Consider the following 22,931-nt stretch of genomic DNA (forward strand, 5'->3'; position numbering starts at 1 on the left):
GCCCGGAGCCCGTGGGGCGGCGTCTGGAAGCGCGGGCGGCCGGCGGCTCCTTCGGCTCTTTCACCGGTGCTGCCGCCTAGGTTTCCCCGCGAGGACGGAGACCCTCCCTGCTTCAGACTTCTCAGGAGACCTGTGCATTCGCCGCCACAGAGCTTCAGACACTGTGGACTGGAGGCGTCCGAGGAGACGAAGTGAACCTTGTGCAACTCCGATCTCGCCAGGTTCCCTTTTGAGCATCGTAGTGGGGCAGGAATGGAAGAACCCACCTTGCAGCTTTTCTGCAGTGTAGCTTGCCGGATGTGCGCCTCGGAATGAACGGGAGACTTACAGTAACCTGCTGAGGTCCTGAAAGCCAGATGGCAGGAAGATACCACAGAACCTAAATTAGCGATCCTTCAGGAGGCTCCCTGGGTTTCTGGATGTAATTGTCGAGAGTGAAAGAGGTGCCCTCTTAGAAAAGCACAACAGTCGTTTGAGAGGGGAAACATTGACTATCCACTTTGTCCGAGATTTTGCAAACGGTTCAATGTGTTGTACGTTTGATATAAGATGAGAACTTTATGAAGTATTCTGTTCAAGAGCCTAAACAATGACTACCCCAGCCCTGCTGCCCCTGTCTGGACGTAGGATACCGCCTCTGAACCTGGGGCCACCCTCCTTCCCACATCACAGGGCTACCTTGAGACTTTCTGAGAAGTTTATCCTTCTCCTTATCCTTAGTGCCTTCATCACCCTGTGTTTTGGGGCATTCTTCTTCCTTCCAGACTCTTCAAAACACAAACGCTTTGATCTGGGCTTAGAAGATGTGTTGATTCCTCACGTAGATGCAGGCAAAGGGGCGAAAAACCCTGGAGCCTTCTTGATCCATGGACCTGATGAACACAGACACAGGTTTGTCTTTTTCCGAAATGCTGGCATTAACATTGAGCAGAGCGTGGTAGGGTTATTGCATCTAATCTGTCTGCCTGTGCCTTTTCATTTCTAGCAGTAAAACGCGTAATAGCCCTAAGAGTTGTGTTCACAACTGGCTAAGACTATGGACTGGAAGGACTGCGGGAGTCCTTTTAAAGTCCAGGTCCTTCGTTTTTCATAGAAGAAACGTGTTCTGACTTAAGCCTGATGGGGACAGTTAATGATGAGGGCACGAGCACTTAATGTAGAGAAATATTGGCATATGCTGCGCCCTTTTTTAGGAAGGTGTTGCATTCGGTCCTTGCCAGCTGCTAGGCTTTGCTGTCAGAGGGCTCTCATTCTCCCGCTTGTCACTGGAAGCTTAGTAGTGAACCTTACTTAAGTTTTTTTTTTTAGATGACAAACATGGACAGACTATGGGGAGCAGCATAGCGAAAAAAGCTTATGTTTGTTATTTTCAGGGGATGTGTGTTGGTGCCCCATATGGAACTCTTAAAGGTATTATTGAAACCTGTATTGCACTTTGTGAGTCGTGTGGATACGATTTAGGTTCTTTTGTTTTCAAATAGAATTTTGTTCTCATTTTTTTGTTTTAATCTAAGGTGAACCATGTCAATCCTTAGGCTGTTAGAACCTGGTCAGTTAAGGACTTCATGTTTTCAGGTCACCAGAACTGAAGGATGAAATGCAAGCTCCAGTTACAATCCCTTTGCATCATTTATATATCTTTTTGAAAAGGAGAATTTGGGAAGAAATTTTATTCAAACCTACCCTCTTTATTTCTTGAAATAATTCTTGAATATGTGAAAAAGATCATATTTGAGTCATGGTTAACTGGCTTTGGTTTTAACTTCTAATCAAGCGTGAGGATCTGAAAAAGCTTAGGTTTAAATATGAGCCTAAGTTGAATACTTGGGAAAATACGCACCCTTGTAATTAGTTCTGCCGCCTAGTAATGTTTCCTTAGCCTTGTTAACCCATTCCTGGGTTGCTAGTTTTTTGCCTTTTTGTTGAACCTTAGCAGATAATTCTGACATTGCTTTATACCATTCTTTTATGACTGCTTTGGAATTTTTGCCATTTTCAACTTTTGAACTCTTTTAGATTTGTTTCTCTCATTTTCCCCTTTGTTTCTTGTGACTTCCAGAAGAATCTGTTATGGTCTGTGAAATGTTAGTAAAATTAACAAGGTAATTTTCCTTGAAACCTCATTTCCTGTGGTGTTTGTTTAAGCTATGGTGAATATTTGGGGAAAATACGTTATTTAAAACTGGTGTCAGAGCTGTTTGACAGCAGCTATGCATTAATATTATTATTGTAAGAAACTGTCGTGTACTACATGGGTTCATTTATATCTTATGTGGTCTAAAAGGCTTAAAAAGGACTTTTTAGATTAAAGACATTTATACAGAAAACTTCTCAATTAGTTGGAGTTAACATCTAAAATTTGAATGATAGATCTGTACATTTTATTCAGAGTTTATAAAGTCAACTTAAGTAGGGTAGTAATTCTTACATTTGTATGGCCCACGAATATATGTGTTTGTGTATTCTTGCTATTCCAGACTGCTAGGTTCTGAGTGTGAAGAGAGAATCATTGTAGAGTTCTAATCACAGAGGATGGTTAGTAAGCCCCATTCTGAGTTTTAGACAGCAAGAGTCTGATTAGCAAATAATGCACATGAGAATTTATTGGAATCTGGTTCCTGAGTTTTAGAAAAGGAAAATTCAAACAGTTCATTTAGTGAAGGATCTCTGTATTACCTCTGTATTCCTGTGGTTGTATATGTATTTTTTATTTGCTTAGTATGTTTTTTCTTGTTTTCTGTATTTGAAATTGTAATCTATAGTGATAAAAATTCTTTTACTTTGGAAAGGAAATCAATTTTAAATTAATTCAACATTAAGTTTAAAATATGGAAATGCAAAACATCAATTTGATGTATTAATACTAATTTAAAAATAATTCAGAAATAAAACCTTTTAGTAGAGTTAGCTGGTACTAAGACCATATCTGTTTTGGATATGAATAAAAAACTTTCTTAATTTAGAAGATACATGTTGACAGTTTATTTTAATCTCTTGTGGAAGAGTTACAGGATAGAGCAGGGATGGTGAACCTGTAGCACGTGTGCCGCAGCAGGCTGTGTCAGGGAGAGCTCTTAACAGGGTCGCCATTGCTGGGACAGAGGGATGAGCCTCTCTCTAGTAAGTAACAGAAGATAAATCATTACTTCTTACAAACAGCAGTTAGAAGTTACATGTCAGATTGGTTTTAATAATGGATCTTTATTAATGGTGTGTAGAGCTCAATTACATAGATTAGTATAGTAGTTTGACACTGATCACAAGTGTGATTTTGAGCAAATTTAAAACTTCTGTGCCTAAGTTGCTTCCTCTGAGTGATAGTAACATCTGCTTTACAGGTAGTACTGAATAAATACATGCAGAGCACTCAGCACAGTTTCTAGAATTGTCAATTATCAGTAAATGTGAGCTTTTATTACTAGTAATTATAATTGTAATTGAATATTTTAATTCTTAGTTTGCTTTCAGTAGTATGTATATTTCTGAAAAGTTGGGTACAGTTTGATTAATATTTCAAAAGAATTTTATTGTCTAAACATTTTATAGCTAGACTACTAGTTAGCAACAGATGTGTATTGAATTGCATGTCATTTTTGTCAGGTCTTGTTTATGTGGAGGTCCCATCTTGGGGAGATAATGGGTTTTAGATAAATGACTGGTTTTAAGTATAATGAGGATTAGGAAGTTGTACTCCATGTGATGAGATCACTTAATGGAGTGACCAGCATATTCCTTGGGAGTGGAGGGCCACGAGAATAGGCAAGGCTTCATTTAGGAAGTGTGGCTCCAAAACTTAGAAGTCTCAAAGTTAAGTAGTTAGTGTTGGAGAGAGGGAAGAAGGGATCCAAGAGGAGCACAGGTATGAGAGTACTGTGGTAAAAAGCTTGGTGTCATTGAGGGTCTGAGAATGTTCAGTGTGGCTGCTGGAGAGGTGGCAGTGTGGGGTCTGATGATGACACTAGGTTAGATTTGTCTTGCATGCAGGTTCTTTGGGCCTCGTCTTTGTTACAGATCAGGAGATTTCATGTCATTTTCGGCATTTCTGATTTCTTTTAAAAAATTAGAGGAACAAGCAACACCCGAATCTGTATTTTCAGATGGAAACGTTGAGCTAGAATCTGGTAGCAGCTGCTCTTTAAGGGGCATGTGCTCATGTGCTATCCATTTTCTGCCACTCAAGGTGTCAAATGAATAAATGTGATAAATCAGTATTTAACCTGGTGGTTGTTGAGTTTGCAATCCCTCGGCAGTGTCCTGGAGAGTTTATAGGTAAGTATTTTGGTTTTGTGCTAAGTATACTTTGAAGAGTCATCAAAACAAAGGAATAACATGATCAGTTTACATATTTAAACATTTTAAACAATCATTTTTGTGTAGGTTGGATGTTTTAAGCAGGTTGTAGGGGCTGTTTCACAGAGATATTAATTTAAGCCCCACTGGAGATAGTGGGGAAGGAGAGGAATTAGTGGAAAAAAGGGGTTACTTGAAGAAATCTTTTTTTTTTTTCTTTTTGTGGTACCGGAAATGGAACTCAGGTCCTTGCGCTAGCAAGCGAGGCAGGCCACCGAACCGGCTGAGCTAAATCCCCGGCCCACTTCAAGAAATCTTAAAACTAGTAGGTTTTATACAAAGTGGTAGTTGGTTAACTGTAGAAGGTGGAAGGTCGAAGTGGGAGTCTAGAATAATTTCTAGGTTTCTATATATGAATGTTGTTATGTTATACACTCATATACATAAAGTGTCATCCTGGCAATTAAAATTTACTTATTTCATTTTTAAAGCTGACATTTGTTTTGTTTAATGGCATTGTACAATAGGGCTGTGTGTGTGTGTGTGTGTGTGTGTGCTTGTAAGGTGAACTTAAATGTTTATTTGGACAGGTGAAGAGTTTCATTTCCCAGTCAAGATTTTGTTACTTTGAATTGACTGCTCGAGGCTCAGTTATGTTTACCTGTGATAGTTTCTTCAGAGGGAAAAAATACAGGCACTGTGGTAAGAAGGACCTAAAGTTTCATCTTGGCTCTGCTAACTAGCTGTGTGACTTGGTACTAGACATAATCGCTCTAAGCCTGTGCTGACCAGTGCAGCAGCCACTAGTCATCGAAGACTGTTGCGCTTGAAATGTAGCTGCTCTTGACTATAAACGAGCTTTGGTGAGTTTCTCAAATTCATGTGATGATTTGTAGTTTATTTTTCATGTAAGAGTAGAAGCGCTCAATTATACTACTATAATTTTAATTTTCTTACCGCCTTTCTTCATTTTATTCCACTTCTCTGCCTGTTTTCTCCTGTCCTGCTTATTAATCGAGGCTTTATGCTCGTATTTGGGGGACATTTTGTTGTTCTATACCCTCATAAGTCTGCTGGATATTCCTTTTCTCTTGTAATATATTTTTGCCCGTTTGGCTCATGGTTATTTTTCCTGTTTCCCTTTATTTAAATGTGAATTATAGTTGAACTATTTGTACTTGACATTTATCAAAAGCAGAGTGGTGTAGTTATCTTTGCTGCATCATTATTGTTACTGTAATCATCATCATTTTGGTCTTTAGATATGGTTTTGAGTAAACACCCTTTTTAGCTCTGAATTGGAGAACAAGTTGATCTGTCCAGTTATCACTCTTTTCTCCTCTCTCCTACTTTTGGTAACATTTTAGTAATCTCATTGTTCTGTTGCTGTTGTAGGTTTTTATGTAATTCCCAAATTCAGAGTACACTTGGCAGTATGGACAGTCACAGAGATTCCATCATCCTGAATGTGGTTGTTCTTCCGGCTTCCTTTACATAAATCCTTCAGGAGTCACTCAGTGACAGTGGTAGGTAATGTAACACTCGGGGAGGTACTGTGTGCTAAGGAGTCTCTCACTGGGTCAGATCCTTGGGTCTCTGAGGTGGGAACAGTTGGGATAGTGGAGTGGTTTAGTCTGGGGAGGGCCTCATGAGATACAGCTTAGCCCTATTGAAAAGTTCTTCAAGATTCTGACATTAACTTTGTGATGGTATTTTTTTTTGATAGTCTGAGGTTCTTTTTTCTTAAGTCATTTGCTCAGAATTAGAGTAATATGGAAGACGCTGGATTTAGGGGCTGCCCCACTGAATAACTTTTTGTGTACTGTTAAAGTCAATTTTGAACCAAACAAAATAAATGACTTTGCTTTTATTACTTCTGTGTTTTAAAATTACTGAATATGTCAATATCTTTTTCACTCTTCTCAGGAATGAATAGAATTTTCGTGTGGCCTGGTTAGATGCAGAGTGCCCAGGTTTTCATGATGGCCAACGGATGTTGGCTTTTCTAGGAGATAATATAAAATGCCCGTGATAGATGAATAATGTTTATTGGTTATTTCGAGGAACATAAACACAAACTATAATGGCCATTACAGAATTTCCCTTTGATTTTGTAGTAGGTTTTCTGGACCTGTGAAATGTTTATTTTCTCTTCTTTATTAATTTTTTTTTGGCTTTTTTGTTGGAGTATCAGAATCACAGTCTCTAAATCACAGTCTCTAAAAATGTTAACATTGATTTATATCATTCTGTAGCATGTAGCTTAAGGTTTTATTTTCTGTCATTGGTGTTTGTTGTAAATCTGTGCTTGAATAGACTGAGTTATTTTTATTTAATATAATTTTAATTTTTAATAATGCTTTTTGATCTTCTGGTTCTTGCTAATATTATTTTACTTATTCACAGCCAAGATATCCCAAATTCATATATGGATTTATTCTTTTAGCTCCCCTGCTGTTAGGTAGTCGTTTTGGTTTGTTTGTTTCTTATGTATTTTATCTGCGATTGCATATTTAAAGGGTTTTACAGTCACTTGCTACTTATCTTTCTTTTCCTGATAGAACATGGACAGATGACTATATTTTATTTTTTTATTTCTAGTGCTTAAATACATTTGGTTCTTTTTTTTTTTGTTTTTTGTTTTGGTACCGGGGATTGAACTCTGGTCCTTGCACTTGCAAGGCAGGCTAATACATTTGGTTCTTAATAAAAGTGTATTTCTGTTGAATAAATAAATATCCATGGCAAAATAAAAATTCCACAAGAAAAGGTCTAAACAAAATGCAAGGAGGTTTTAAGAGAGAAGATACAAAAGCAGGAGGAATGATGCCTTAAATTGGGAAGAATGCAGTCTTTAATAAAATTAAGGTCCTTTATAAAAAATGATAAGATTAGAAATAATACATATTGGCCTTATCTAAGAACAAGCTTACTTCTATAGATGTATCTAAAGTGTTTTGTAGGCCCCTGCATTGAATTTCTTCCTCTTCAAGAAAAAGGAAGAAAATAATAGAAGATGTTTGATGAGTGTTTTCATATATTGAATTCTCCATAATCTTCATTGACTGACTCTACATACTTCTTGGCTAGAAAAATTGTTGTTCTAGTTTCATTTTCCCTAACTTCAAATTCTGTGAGAAAAGTTTATTTTGACTATTGTATTTGAGCTGGAACTTTTTTCCTTTTAGCACATGATTGTAATGAAATCTGTACTGGAGGTTTAATATTCAGATTAGGTTTTGAGTATTTTCATAAAAAAGAATTTTCTGCAAAGGACATTCTTTCCAGTGATTTGTCTTGAAATGTGATATTGTCCAGAAGGAAAGTATCATTGTTTATTTATTGAACTTGAAATCCTCCAGCCTCAGCCTCCTGAGTAACTAGGTTTACAGGCATGTGCTACCAAGCCTGGCAAAGCATATCATTGTATATTAGAGAACACTGGCCTAGTTGTTAAGAGATAGGGGCTCTGGTTTCAGCCTTGTCTTTTGTTATTGAAGTGTATTTAGATATGCTATTTAACTTTTCTGTTCTTCATGTCCTTATTTATGAAATGAGAAAATTGACTAATTTCTTTTAGCTCATGTGTATAGAATACAGGTTATTTTATGAAATAGGGAACTGATAAATGTTCAGTAATTTAGTTCATCTGTCACAAATACTGTGAAGATAAATTTATTCTAAATAGGAATTAGTGTCATTTTACATGTAAAAATTAAGAATTTGAAAATTATTTTAGAAATGACTAAAATATGTGATGGAATTTGGACATATTTAGAAAGTAAATTAAATGACTTTTACATATTCTTATTTCAAATTAGTTTAAAAGTATAATTTATTGATCATTTTTTGTGATAGCTTAAAGATTATGGATATATTTACAACAGTATTTCCAGGTGTCATTTTGAGCTCTATTAAAAATCATTACTTTTTCATTTGTTATCTAAAGTATTAGGATAGATTCCAAGTAAAACAATCCTTGAGTAAGTGAGGCCTTAGGCCCTGTGACGGCTCTTACTACTGTATTGCTAAGGTGCAGTTTTCTTTAAGACTGTAATTAACCTTTAAATTGAGAAGCTACTGAAAGTGTATTAGCTTCTGTTGTTAACAAGAACTTTTGCAACAAGTTATTAAAAATTTTTTTAAAAATAGGGAAATGAGGTAATCTGGAGACTAAAACAATACAGATATTTTGCCTCTTGTATTTGTAAAAAATACATATTTTTTTTAACTTTTGCATATTTATAAAATTAACTGTATTGTTGATAGAGCTCTCTGCCTCTCTGATACTAATATCACCGTTAAAAGATATTCGTAACATTCACTTTTTTAGGAAACATTTTTGAGTATTTATGTTGTACCTAGCATTATGCTAAGTATTGGGGATTATTGCAGAATATTACAGAAGATTAATTTTGACACTGAAGTTCAAATATTTGTATCATTATTAAAATCATCTTTTGAGCCAGATTCTAGGAATCTTAGCGATACATACCTTTCACCTTATTTGAGGTTATGGTACAGACATCTAAGTCAGTAGCATTTTTTGAGTTCAGATAAATCATTTTTTCTTTCCCATTTAAATTTTTTTAAATATCTTTATATCATTAATTTATGTATATTGGTATTATAGACTGGGTTTTCTGGGAATCAGAGGCAAATATTCCAAAGCTTTTTGATCAGAAACCAGGCCTTGGCATGAGGGAAAAAAATATGCCAAGCATTGTGCTAAATTGAGATCTGCCACAATTCAACATGTTTATATATTTAAAACCATTTACAGATAGCTGTTTACAGTTATAAATTTGTACATTTACATATATGTATATGTACAATTACATATAATTATGCTTATATGATTTTAAATTCTTTGGTGTTAGATGGAGTTTAATGAGAGGTTTATATGTGTTTGAAATGTATCTTATGTACATAAAATGAATATGGATTTTTAAATTTTGTTATGCTATTAATAAATGTTTACCTTCTCATGACCTAGACTCCCCCCACATTAAAAAGATTGGTAACAGCTAAGGTAAGAGATAAACATTGAGCAACTGGCTTAACTTGCAGACTCTTGGTGTAAATCTAAATTAATTGAATTTTCATGAACCATTTACTTACACCAACTAATTTAAAGTGCATATTCTTTGATTTAGCAGTTCTTCTAGGAATTAATCCTTAGGAAATGCTCACATCAGTGCACAAAGAAATGTTCATGAAAGTCCCCTGAAGCTGTAATATGACATACTGTAAATGATCCAAATATCTGTCAACAGAGGATTAAATAGAGGATATATTCTGATATAGAGATTTTTAAAAAAATTCTTGATAGATGTTTCTGCTAATTCCCCAAAGCACCACATTTTTGATTTCATAGTTTTATGACAGTATGTTTGATGTCTTGAAGGCTAGCTAGGTCCTCTGTACTATTCTTACTTTTGAAAGTTACAATCATACATAAAAAGTTAAAAGATAATACTGGTGAATGTCAGTGTACTTCCTGTTTAGCTTTGTCACATCTTAACATTTTCTGATTTTAGCTGAAGGCAAATCTTTATACTGCTTTGGACTCTGTCATTCTTAGTATGTAGTTTTATATACTAAGTGACATTTATTTTGCCTGTTCTTAAACATACATTATTCTGCAAGAATTTTTTTCCAATAATTGAAAAATTATTTTATTTTTGGTATTGGGGATTGAACCCATGGCCTTGTCCTTGTAGTGAGCTACATTCTCATCCCTTTAAAAAAGTTTTTAAAATTTTGAGACAGGGTCTCACTATGTTGCCCAGATAGGACTTAAACTTGTGATACTCCTGCCTTAGCCTTCCAGAGTGCTGGAATTACTGATGTGTGCCATTGCACCTGGCTTCAGCATTATTTTTACAATTTGTGTATGTTAATGTTTTGAGCTCTTGCCTAATTATATTATCAACTTAGGTATTCCATTATATGATCAAACCTCAAATTATTTGTATATTTTCCTATTGTTATATATTTTAAAGGTTTATAACTCCTTCTCTCTCTCACACACACACACACACACACACACACACACTTTGCACTTTTTGGCTACAGAAACATTGTATGCAGGTGTACTTAGGCACATGTGTGTTTTTCTCCAAGAAAATTACTGGGTTGTACAGTATGTCTGTCATTGACCTATATTCTGTCGCTAATAACCTGAGGCGCTTCAGAGCTATCAGTTTACAGTCCTACAGATCATGATATTGTCGGACTTTAAAACTCTGCCAATGTGATGCCAGTTTTAGTTTGTACTTTCCTGATAATAATAGTAAGATAATTTATTTTAAACATTTTGAATTATTTGCCTTTTCGTTCTAAGAAATTACTTATACATTTTTGGGTGAATTCTTTTGTTAGTTGTATGCATTACACATTTCTTCATATATATATATATATATATGAATATATGATTATATATATGAATATATGATTATATATACCTTATTTTTATATTTTTTATATTGGAAATTTTAAGTTTTAATATAATTTAAATTGTCAATATTTTCCTTAATGGTCTTGCTTTTTTGGCTTTGTATTGGGAAAGTGTTGTCTCCTATATTGGTAATTTTTGTAGTTAATTTTTTTCATATCTAAGGGTTTAATGTTTGGTATTGATTTTGGTGTGTCGTGAATTAGGGAATAAATTTTATATTTTTCTTTGTGGGCATCCATTTCTCCCTGTGTTATTTATTCATTGTTATTTATCTTTTCCATGGGTTTATAGTGCCATTTCTACTATATAAAGTTTTAATCTATTCTTAGGTTCATGTCTGAGTTTTGTCTTTTCTTTTGATTTTTCTGTGTTTCTTTTGGGAATAGCATTCTGTGTCAATGAGGGTATCTTTAATAAGTCATCAAATTTGATAAATTGGATTTTTCTACCATCGCCTTCAAAATGGTGTTTGTCCTTCTTAATTCTAAGTTCTTTTAAGTTTTTATTAAGGTAAAATTCACTAACTTAACCATTTAAGAATGACCATTTAGTTGCATTTAGTACATTCACAATGTTAAACGACTGCCATCTCTAGTTTGAAAAGTCTCATTTTCTCAAAACAAAGCACTTTATCTATCCATGGTGCAGTTACTCCCCACTTCCTCCTCCCCACTGCCCCTGCCCCATCTCGCCCATGGTAACCACCAGTCTATTTCCTGTCCATATGGATTTACATGTTCTGTGTATTTCACATAAATAGAATCGTGCAATGTAAGCACTTTTGTGTCTGAATAATTTTACCTAGCATATTTTCAAGGCTTATTCATATAACGTCTATTAGTGTACTTTATTCCTTTTTTAGCTGAATAAAATTTCAGTTTGTATGTGTACAATTTGTTTACACATTTATCTGCCAATGGATGTTTGTGTCGTTTCTGCCTTTTTGACTGTTGTGAATAGGGAGTGTGGCTGTGAAGATGTGTTGTGCATGTATTTTGTTTTCAGCTCTCTTGGGTATATTCTTAGGTGTAGAATTGCTGGGTCATACAGTCATTCTCTGTTTAATCTTTTGAGGAACTGCCAGACATTTCCACAGTAGTTGAATGATTTTACATTTTCATCATTGTTGTAGGAAGGTCTTATTTTTTTTTTAACATCTCCAGTTTGTTTGAAGTTCAGTATATCCACCATAATCTGTGTGAAGTGGTATCTCATTGTGGTTCTGGTTTACATTTTCCTCATTTGCTTGCTGGCCATTTATCTATCTTTTGAGAAACATCTGCCTAGCATCTTTGTCCATTTTTTTGTTGGATGGTTTTTGTTGTTGAGTTGTAAGAGTTCTTCATACACATTTCTTCTAGAAACTAGATTTTTTTCCAAAAAATGATTTATGAATGGTTTCCCATTTTCTGTAGTTGTCTTTCTTACTTTCTCTATAATGTCGTTGAATGTACAAAAGTTTTAAATTTCAGTGAAGTCCAACCTAACAGTTTTCTTTTATTTGCTTTTTGTGTTATATCCAAGAGTCCATGGCCAAATCCAGGGTCCTGAGTTTTTTTTTTCCTTTCTTTCCATGTTGCCCAGGCTGTTTATCAGCTTGCAATCCTGATTTAGGCTCTCAAGTAGGCAGGATTACAGGAATATGCCACCATGCTTGGCTAAAGTCATAAAGATTTATCCTTATTTTCTTTAAAAAATATTTTTAAAATTTTGAGATAAGGTCTTGCTAAGTCTCTTAAATTGTCCAGGTGGGGCTCAAACTTGAAATCCTCTTGCTTCAACTTTGCACATTGCTGGGATTACTGGTGTTTGTGACCATGCCTAGCTAGATTTACCCATTTCATTCTAAGAATTGTTGAATGGTGGAAAATGGTGTCCAACTTAATTTTGTACGTGGATACATGGTTGTAGCAGAACCATTTGTTGAAGGGACTATTTTTCCTTCATTGAATGATATTTGCATCCTTTTTGAAAATCATTTGTCTGTATAAGGCGTCTTTCTGGACTCTTCTATTTTTCTGTTTGTTCTTATGCAAGTACATATGGATTTTGAATACTGTTAACTCTGTAGTAAGTTTTGAAATTGGAAGTATAAATGTTCCAGCTTTGTTATTCTTTTGCTGCATGGTTTTTACTGTTTGGGGGCTGTTGGCAATTTCTTATTAACTTGAAAATAGACTTAAATTTCTGCAAAGATAGGTTTTTTGTTGTTGTTGGTGGTGGTGCTGGCAGTTGAATCAAGGGCCTTGTCATGCTAGGTAAGTACTTTAGAATTTTGGTAAGGGATTACACTTAACGTGATAATTGCTTTGGATATTACTGTCATTTTAACAATACTAAGTCTCCCATTCATGAGGGAGGAATAGTGTCTTATTATTTAGGTTTTTAATTTCTCTCAGCAACATTAGTAGTGTTTGGCCTATGAGTGTCTCACTGTCTTACTTAAATTTCTCCTAGAAAGTTTATTCTTTTGTATGTGCTTATAAATGTTTAAATTTTTTCTGATTTTCCATTTCTCATGTAGAAATACAATTGCTTGTGTATTGATCATATACCCTACAACTTTGCCAAATTCATTTATAGGCTGTAGTAGTCATTGTCCATGTTATCTGAGAATGGAGATAGTTTTACTTCTTCCTGTTTCAATTTGGATGACTTTATTTACAGTTCTTGCATAATTGCAGTGGCTAGAACTTCCATTACAGTGTTGAGTAGCACTGGTAAGAGTGGGCATCTTTGTCTTATTCCTCTTTGGAGGAACACTTAGTTTTTCACCATTGAGGATGATGTTATCTATAGGTTCTTGTTGAGGAAGCTTTGAAAAGGTGTTTCTCTTTCTTTCATTTTTTCTCCCAGTCAATTCAGATGAAGTCAAGCTTTATTCCTTCTGTTAGTCAGATTTTCATCACTGTGACTAAATACCAGAGAAAACCAACTAAAGAAAGAAAGATTAATTTTGGCTCATGGTTCCAGAAGTTTCAGTACATTGTTGACTGACTATTATTTTTAGGCCTGTGGAGGCAGAAACATGGCAGAAGGGTGTGATACAGAAAATCTGCTCTCTTCATGGCAGCCAGGAAACAGAAAGAAAGGAAAAGAGCTCAAGAAGTAGGAGATAGGGGAGGTTATGCTCCCATGGTCTACTCTTTTGAGCTAGGCCTCACCTTCTATTTCTGTGATCTTGAAATAATGCCATTAAATTATGATCCTGTCAGTGGATTAATCCACTTGAAGTTAGAGTGCTCATGATCAAAACACTTCCCAAAAGGTCTGTTAGCTAGCAATCAAGGGGTTAGCATGTGAGTTTTGGGGGTCATTTTAAATCCAAATCATAACATCTTCATTGTATTGATGTTTTACACTACTTTCATTGATTTTGTTATATTGAACCATCCCTGCATTTCTCAGATTATGGTTGTGTAATCCTTTAAATATGCTGTTGGATTCAGTTTGCTAATATTTTGTTGAGGATTTTTGCATCTGTATGGATATTTTGTTTTTAATTTTTGTATATGTTCTTGATTGGGTTTGGTGTCAGGGTGATACTGAGTACCTTCATTGATTAAGTTAGTGGTCCCTTCTCTCCTCTTCTGTTTTTTTTTAGAGGAGTTTAAGAAGGATTGGTGCTAATTCTTTAAATGTTTGGTAGAATTTACCATCTGGTTTTTGACTGCATAATGTTAGGCCTTGTAGTCTTCTTAGGTGATGGTTTTGCCCTTGGTAGCAGGAAGGTCTTTCTAGATATGAGTAAGATAAGCTCTCTTAACCTATGCTGGAGGGTATGCCAGTTCTTAATTCAGGCATGTGAACAACCTTAAAGGAGAGCAGGCCTTATAAGTGAAAGCCTTCCTAGATCTCAGATCTTTCCCAGGTTCCTGAAGTGTTTTCTGTCTGGGTGCATAACAGTGAATAGTAGCTTTGGCTTGTTGACTACATTCATACATGCCACTCTTATTTTGTCTATACTAGTGATGACAACCTTTTAGAGGTTTCAGTGATAGCAAATAGCCCACTGTGGCATGTATACTGTAGATTCGCCATCACTGGTCTATGCCATATTCAGAATAACTTGGAATTTTAAGGATGTAGGTGGGACTCCTCTCCATTTTTTAGTGACCTTTAGGTGGGTCAGCACTTTCAATCCTACATTGATTAAATTGCCTTAGCCAAGTATTGAGAGGGCTGTGTCCACAGCATGTACTTAGGTTTTATACATCGAATACATTTTCTGTTTCTATTAAAGAATTGCAGAAGAGGAATCTTGGATACAAATAGTAGAAACTAATTCTAAAGTGCAAAAAAAAGATGTTAGTTGAAAGGATGTTAGGTGACTTTCAGTCTGGAGAACTTGGTTTAGAAAATAGGCTTTGAAGAGAGGCAAGTACATAGGACCACAGTTAAGAAATAGGATGCTGCTCTCATTGCTCGTGCCCACCGAGCACTGATTGTGGCATTGCCACCTTTGGTCATTGGATGCCTCTGCTTCCAGAGTAACTTCTTAAATTATGTCCCTTTTATTTGGGAGAATCTGGAGAATGCTGGATAATACCAGTTTTTTTTTTTTCAGAGAAATAATAAAGGAGATTCTAGGGGAAAGGTTGCCATGATTGAGGGCTGCTAAGGGAGACTGGGTCCTTATTTTAAATAGGGATTTCCTGAGCAGATTGTTTTTTCTATAAAGGTGCACAGCTTTCAGTGTGTAAAACTATTAACTACTGTTACCAAGGTGGAGAGAACTGATATTGATTGATCATTTCAATAAACATTAATTGCTGATTGCTAGACCAGTGTACCTGTTTCATTAAGTGCAACATAGTCACTCTTTAGCAGTCAACATTTTACATTTAACTTTACATGGGTGGTATTATTTATTCTTTACACCTGAGGCGACTGAGCAAAGGATTTAACCTGTTCTGTATCACATAAGTTTTAAATTTCTCTGACTACAGAAATCATATAAGCCAAGTAGCCTATATAAATGCTGAGATTTTCATTAGACTTCTGAAATATGGAAAACGTCTCAAGGATCTTTACTATAACCATCAGGGAATCTTAACACTCTGAAATCTAGATTTGAATCATTCTTTTTCAGTATAACTTTTTATTTGGTTTTTTGAAGTCAGAATATAGTCTTTGAGAGTACATGTTCCTTTATAAATTGCACACAGTATTAGATCATATGGATGTTTAGTTGTTTGAACACCATTTGTGTAAAGGAAGACTACTTATTTTGTTAAGTTGCCTTTGCACCTTTGTTGAAAAATCAGACCACTATGTAAGAGTCTGTTTTTCTATTCTCTTCTGTGCTGTATTTAATTGTGAATTTTAATACTAATACTGTCCTAGTTACTGTAACTTTACACTAAGGTAGTATAAGTCCTCCTTTTCTTCTCTTTTTAAAAGTTAGTTGTCTACTCTATGTCTTTTGCATTTTTATGTAAACTTAAAATCAGCTTTCCTGTTTTTCTGGAAAAGCCTGCTGAGAACTTTAAATTTCACTGAATCTGTAAATTATATTGGGGAGAATTGACATCTTAACAATATTTAGTCTTCTGATTCACATACATGGTATATCTTTTTATTTATTTGGATTTTCTCTAACAATGTTTCATAGTTTTCATTGTACAGGTTTTGCTCATTTTTCTTGAATTTATTAAAATAACTCACATTTTGATTCGATTATAAGCAATATTTAAAATATTTTTCCTTTTCTTTGGCCAATATAGAAAGTGCGATTGGTTTGTGACTATTGACCCTGAATTCAGCGATCTTGTTAAACTAACTTACTATATTTCATTTTTTTGTGTGTGGATCCCACAGGATTTTTACATAATTATGTCATGTGTGAATAAATACAGTTTTACTTCTTTTAAATTGCATGCCCTTCATTTTTTTCTTCTCTTATTACACTGGCTAGATCTTCTACTATGTAGTTAAATCGAAGTAGTGAAAGTGGATATCTTTCATGTGTTCTTGATCCTAGAAGAAAAGCATTCAGTTTTCACCATTAAATATGATGTCAGTTATAGATTTTGTGAGGATGGTCTTTCTCAGATTAGGAAGTTTTCTTGTATTAATTTGCTGAATTTTTGTTAGGAATGGATGTTTAATTTTGTCAAATGCTTTTTTGCATCTATTAAGATAATATAGTTGTTCTTTTCAAACCTGCTACATTGTTTGATTCTTGAATGTTAAACACCATTTGGTTGTTGTATATTATTTAATCTACAAGAAATTTTCTCTGATTATGAGAGATACTAGTCTTATTTATTAATGTTTGCATTTGTCTGATTCTGTAACATGGTAATGTTGGTCTTATAAAATGACTTGGGGAGTTTTCCTTCAGTTTCCCGAGTTTCTGTGGAAGAGGTAATAAGTCTGACCTTAATCCTTGGTAGAATTCTGTGGTGAAAAACATCTGGAGTTTTTTTTTTTTAAATAAATGATATACAGTTTGCCATAAAGTTATTAATAGTAGTCTTTGCTGTCATTTTAATATTTGTAGGATTGTAGTCCTGCCACTTTTCTCATTCCCAATATTCATAATTTTGTGATAATTTCAGTGCCTTTTTACTCCATAATTGTTTAAAAAAAAGTAGATGGAAAATCTGTAAGGAAATAAAAGACTTTAAATAGCACTTTCAATCAACTGACAGAATTGATATTTATGGAACACTTTATCCAAAAGCAAAATACACATTTTGTTTAAGTAGATGGAAGATACACCAATACGGATCACTTTCTGAGCTATAAAAGAAGTTTTATTTAAATTTAAAAGGATTTAAACTATACAAAATACATTCTTTGCTGCATAGAAAGTAAAATAGCAATCAGTAAAATGGAGATACTGAATAAATCTCCACATATTTGGAAACTAATACACTTCTGGGTCAAAGAAGAAGTAAAAAAGTTAGATGAGCAGTGGTGGTTGCAATATACTAATACCACTGAATTGGATACATTATGTCTGTGAGTCACATGTATTTTAGGAAATGACCTTCTTTATCTCTTAGAGCCACTGTCTGATATTAATGTGGCTATATTCTCAGTTTTATAAAGGAAACTTTATAGAGGCATACTTTACACAACATAAAATTTACCCGTATAAGTATGCAGTTAGGTGGGACCTGCAGCTGTCCTCTCTAGGCTGGTGATTTACAAGTCTCTGTCCTCAGCCAAGGATATCTGAACTTGTGTACTTTGTTGACTTTTTAAACTTAACATGTGTGAAATCATGCTTATTCACTCTTTTCCCTTTATCCCAGATGACTTTTTCCTTCTTTATTCTCTGTCCAGTTAATGATACATCTTTCTGTCCAGTCATTAGAGTGGAAAAACCTATCATCTTTAACTCCTTTGTCTTTCATATTTAATAACTTGCCTGAACTTATTGCCGTGCTTTTCTGATGTTTCTCATATTTAGTTCTTTCTTCATAATTACTGTAGATGTACATTATTAGGCTCTTGTCATCTTTTTGCCTATGTGTTACTGCCATCTCTGAACTCCTTTTTCTATATCCATATAAACCTCCTCTTCCCCAGTCAATCTGAGATCTTCTTTCTAAGATTAAAATACAGTTATGCTGTTTTTCAAGCTGGAGTCCTTAAGTGTCTTGCTTTTGCTCTCAAGATGCATTCTAAGCTATATTCATAATTGAGCTTTTGCCTTCTCTGATTTTCTTTGACACACTGTCTATACTATGTTACTGTACCCTCCTTCAGCCTACATTGTTGATCATACTAAATCATTTGCTATCTAGTATGTTGGGTCACTTACATTTCATTGTACAGTTTTCTTGATCTAACTGGTAAACTTTTGTTCTTTTAATTTTTGCTGGCAGATCAGGCAGTTCTTTTATTTCCTGATGTGAATATGTTTTCTGGTGATACGTGAAAACTTACAAATGGCTGGTCTTAACGTTCTTTATAACAGAATGGTATTTGCTGTGTATAAAATACCACATTTTCTTTATTCTTTCATCTGTTGATGGACATACAGGCTCTTTCCATGATTTAGCTATTATAAATTGTGCTGCTATAAGCACAGGTACACATTCATAGGTAAATGGATGCACCTTGAGACTGTAGTATTAAATGAAATAAATCAGACACACAAGTTTAAACACCACATAGTCTCTTATATGAGAAGTCCAAAACATAAGTAAAGAGTAAAATAAAAGAAAATAAGTAGGGAGAGCTTTTTCAAATGGGAAGGGGGATAAGAAATGGAGGGAAGGGAATGAAAGGCAATGGAAAAAAAGAAAAAGAATTAAGGAAAAAAAAAAAACCCCGCCAGAAATTTAGCTTTTGCAAATGGAAAGGGGACCAAGAGTTGGAAAGAGTGGGGAGGGAAAAAAGGGGTAGTGGACAAAAAGAAATAGAGATGTGTTATATATACATATACGAAGTATCCACAATAAATGTAATCATTATGTGCTTGCTGTAAACATGTATTAATAAAAGTGAATTAAAAATAAGAAAATAAAAACAAATGGCTATTTTTTATGTATATCTTACTCTTCCTATAACATTCTCTTGCTAGTATTTCTGTTGTTGTGATTCATTTTTTTTTTACTACTTTACATATTTTTAGATTGTGAACCACAGTGGGCAAATAATATATCTTACTTTTGAGCATTCCCAGCACCTTTTTCATTCCCTCTTACGTTTGGAAAATGTCAATTTATTATCATTGAATTCAGTTGAAATTAGTTCAGTGACTCATAGCCATTGATTTAAACTGAAATTACTAACAACTCAAACTGAAATCCTATAAAAACTTATTAAAATAATCTATAATAGCTCTTTATGTAAACAGAATCTTTTAACAGCCACATAATGACCTGTACCTAAATAAACTTTAAGATAGAGACACTGAGTTTATGGTGAGCTACATTATTAAAATGGAAATGCTTTGTTTTGTGGGAGCCACTTGACCAAGGTAGGTAGTTAGATCTTTGTTGAAGCTTGAGTTTTTCAGGGTGCTTGACTTGGAGTCTCTTGTAGGCTTTTTCATGTGGCTGACCCATTATGTACTTGTATTGAGAAATAGATGTGCTTCTCTATTAACATGTCTTAAGAATAGAACTCATTGTCATGGAATAGGGAGCCCAAGTGTGATGCAGGTTGCACTGTTTGCTAACTACAGTCAGTGTCCTGGAAATTACATGATTTGTACTTAAAATGATAACAAGCAGAACATTCCTTGTTGTCTTATACTAACAGTGTTATTCTGTGCAGATAGAGTAAATTTGTGTCAGAGAATCACCCCCTTAGTAATAGTTGTCATCATTTTACCTCATGCTTGTCTCTGAGCTCAAGGAGCTCTTCCTTCATGACTTTGAAGGTGCTGCTGTTGTTTTGGAAGGGCTTAAGTTCCTTCAAGCACTTGTCAGTAAGCTGTATGGAGTTAATGTTTTGGTATTTTCTGAATCAGTTGCTGACTATCTTGTAGTAATTTCCTAAAACCATTCTTGACCTATATTGTACATAAGTAACTAGTTTCTTACCTGCTTCAACTGCAGTATTTTTATTGTGCTTTCATGGATTCTCTGAAATTTTTCTTGAATCTTACTAAAACATAGATGTCTGAAAGGTTTTTTAATATGTAATGCTATTTTTAAAAATATCAAATATAGGTTGCCATTTATCTTTTAAGAGATAGTCTTGATTCATTCATCATGTGTTTTTAGTACATAGGAGCAGTGGTTATTAGAATTAGAGGGTTAGTAAGAGTCACCTTAATAAAATTCACTGAAAATAGTTTTAAACGGTTATCTGAAGTCTTGAGGGCTCTTAAATTTCTTAAACCTAAATAAAACATGTGCTAGAAATCTTAGGAAGGAAGTAATGGAATGTGAGTGAAAGCTGATGTAAACAGTGGTATTGCTGTAGAAAAAAGTTTCAGTGAAAGTATAAATACTTTGAATCTAGAACGGTTGAACTCAATAGGTAGGAAGGGAAGGAAAATTACATTTACTGATTATCTGTTATCTATCTAGGTAGTTTCCTTCTTCTCCTTGTTGTACTCTTATTTGTAATGATTTGTAGAGTCTTTTGGGATATTCTGTGTAGACACAATATTGCCTATGACAGAGTACAGCATTTAAAAAATTCCCTTTCCTTATATTTTATTCTTGTTTTATTTTGTTGACTAAGATTTTTACTATCAAATACAAGCTGTGATAGTTGGTGTTCTTATTTGTTTCTCTCATTTTGAAGAGAATTGCTTCTGTAGTTTCACAGTTAAGAATATTTTCTGTAGATTGGGAAGATAACTTTTATTAGTTTGAAGTTCTACTTTTCTCTTTGGAAGGGCCTGAATTCTTTCTGTTTTTGGTAGCAGGAATGGGTGTTGGATTTTATCGGTTTCTTTTTCTGTTTCTAATGAATGACCATGCTTTTCTTTTTTATTAGTGGATAAATGGTAGTGATAAATTTTGAGATATTTATCTCCTCATATATCCCACATAAATCCAATTAATTTGAATTAATTACCTTTTTTTCTATTTTCTAATATTGTTGACTCATTTTGCTAAAATGTTATTTTTGCTATATGTGTTCCTGAATGAACTTGGCCAGTGATTCTCCTTTTTCATACTAATCATTTAGTTCTGATTGGACATGAAAATTGGAGATGTCTGGCAGATATTCTATGGTAATGTATTATGCAGTGTTAGCTACTTGAATCTGGAATAGCTGCCTGGTGAAAGCTGACCATATATACTTTGACATAATAGTTGAGAAAATAGGATGGATTGGTATTGAGTAGAAAGTATTTTGAATAAGAGCAGAAGTGACTGAAAGGATGAAATGCAACATTGTGAGGAGTCTTTGAAGGTGGTAAAGTCAGTCACAGGCTTGCTGTAAAGACTGGTTTGAGGAAGAAGCAATTTCAAAGGAAGAATAAACTTAGTTATTAAGTTTTAGCGGCAGTGGGTAGTAGAGTGATGAGATGTAGGAAGAAGTAGAAACAGTAAGTACAGTAGTACTCTTAAAAGTGTAGTGGTGTAAGGATGGCAGAGAAACAAAGATGTTGGAGGCAGTTCTGAGAGTTAAAGAATGCCTGAGATTTCATGTTTGTAGGAAAAGACTAGTACTGAGTAAGTGACTATATAAAAGATATACTTTTAGTCATCTAAATATTTGCCAAATAAGATTTCATTGTAGATTTAATGGTGCTTACATAATTCAGTATGTTTGTCTTCGATAGTGCTTTCTTATGTAATCTATTTAAATATTCTAATTGGGGAAGAAAATCAATCACTTGATTGTTTACTTTTGTCAAATCAAAATTCAAATACTAACAAGAGCCTCAGGGAAAGAGACCATCTTGGATGAATAATGACAGTGGAGATGAGAGGATGGGAAATGGAAGGAAATGGAGGAATTGAATTAAATGAACTGACAGTAACTCCACAGAATCTGAATTTTGGAGACAGGCAGATGAGGGTCCTGACAGTAACTCATCAATAGCAAGCACTTTCTTTCTTATCTCTCTTGAATCATTTTGGCTGTTTATCTTCAGATGTACTGCTTCTTGATTGCAAGATTTAGGCATTATGATTAATTATATTTGAAGATGGGAATAAATAGTTGGATAGGTTTAGACTTAGCAGCCAAAAGGTCCTTTGTGCAACTGCCCCTTTCCATGTTTTACTCCACAGAGGAAAACATTTCCTAGTAGTCTCCTTGGTCTTATTGGTTGGGATAGGGTTATGTGGTCACTCTCTAGCTGTAGAGTCTTCTGGGAAAGACTTGATTATCATAGATGAATTATTATCTGTTCTCTTAGTTGTGTGTACTGTTTTTCTGTTGGTAAGGGTGAGAAAGTAATTGGAATGGTCTGGGTTTGTGTGTGTGGGGTTACTACTTGTGTCTACCTTTCTTATCTTTTCTAAAACTTCATCCAGCTTGTATGTCATTTCTTCTTGGATTTACTCAGAGGCCAACTTGGTACCTCCTACTCCTTTCACATTTGGTCTAGGCCCCATGGATTCTCCTTACCTCTTTAATGACCTTGCGTGTCCCTGTCTGACACTTCTATGACCTTCATCTCGCTCTCCTCTCTGCTAGGGAGTGATTCAATTTTTTTTTTCTTCTAGACATTTAACTTTTTATTTTTAATACTAGATTATAAGTTTTTTTCCCTTTGGTATACAAGGGTACTGATTGAAAAACT

At 34.5% G+C, this 22,931-nt stretch overlaps 1 protein-coding gene across 1 annotated transcript in view; it reads left to right on the top strand.

The window, feature by feature from the left end:
- The first annotated feature begins 6 nt into the window (after positions 1–6).
- Man1a2 (mannosidase alpha class 1A member 2) overlaps positions 7–22,931 on the top strand; it is a 119,401-nt gene continuing 96,476 nt past the window's right edge. The window contains exon 1 of the mRNA XM_010631188.3: positions 7–891. Coding sequence (XP_010629490.1) covers positions 590–891 — 302 coding nt within the window. The 5' untranslated portion in view covers positions 7–589. The remainder of the gene's footprint in view (positions 892–22,931) is intronic.

This window comes from Fukomys damarensis, unplaced genomic scaffold (assembly GCF_012274545.1).
Source record: "Fukomys damarensis isolate Sample0158 unplaced genomic scaffold, DMR_v1.0_HiC HiC_scaffold_33, whole genome shotgun sequence".
Lineage (NCBI taxonomy): Eukaryota > Metazoa > Chordata > Mammalia > Rodentia > Bathyergidae > Fukomys > Fukomys damarensis.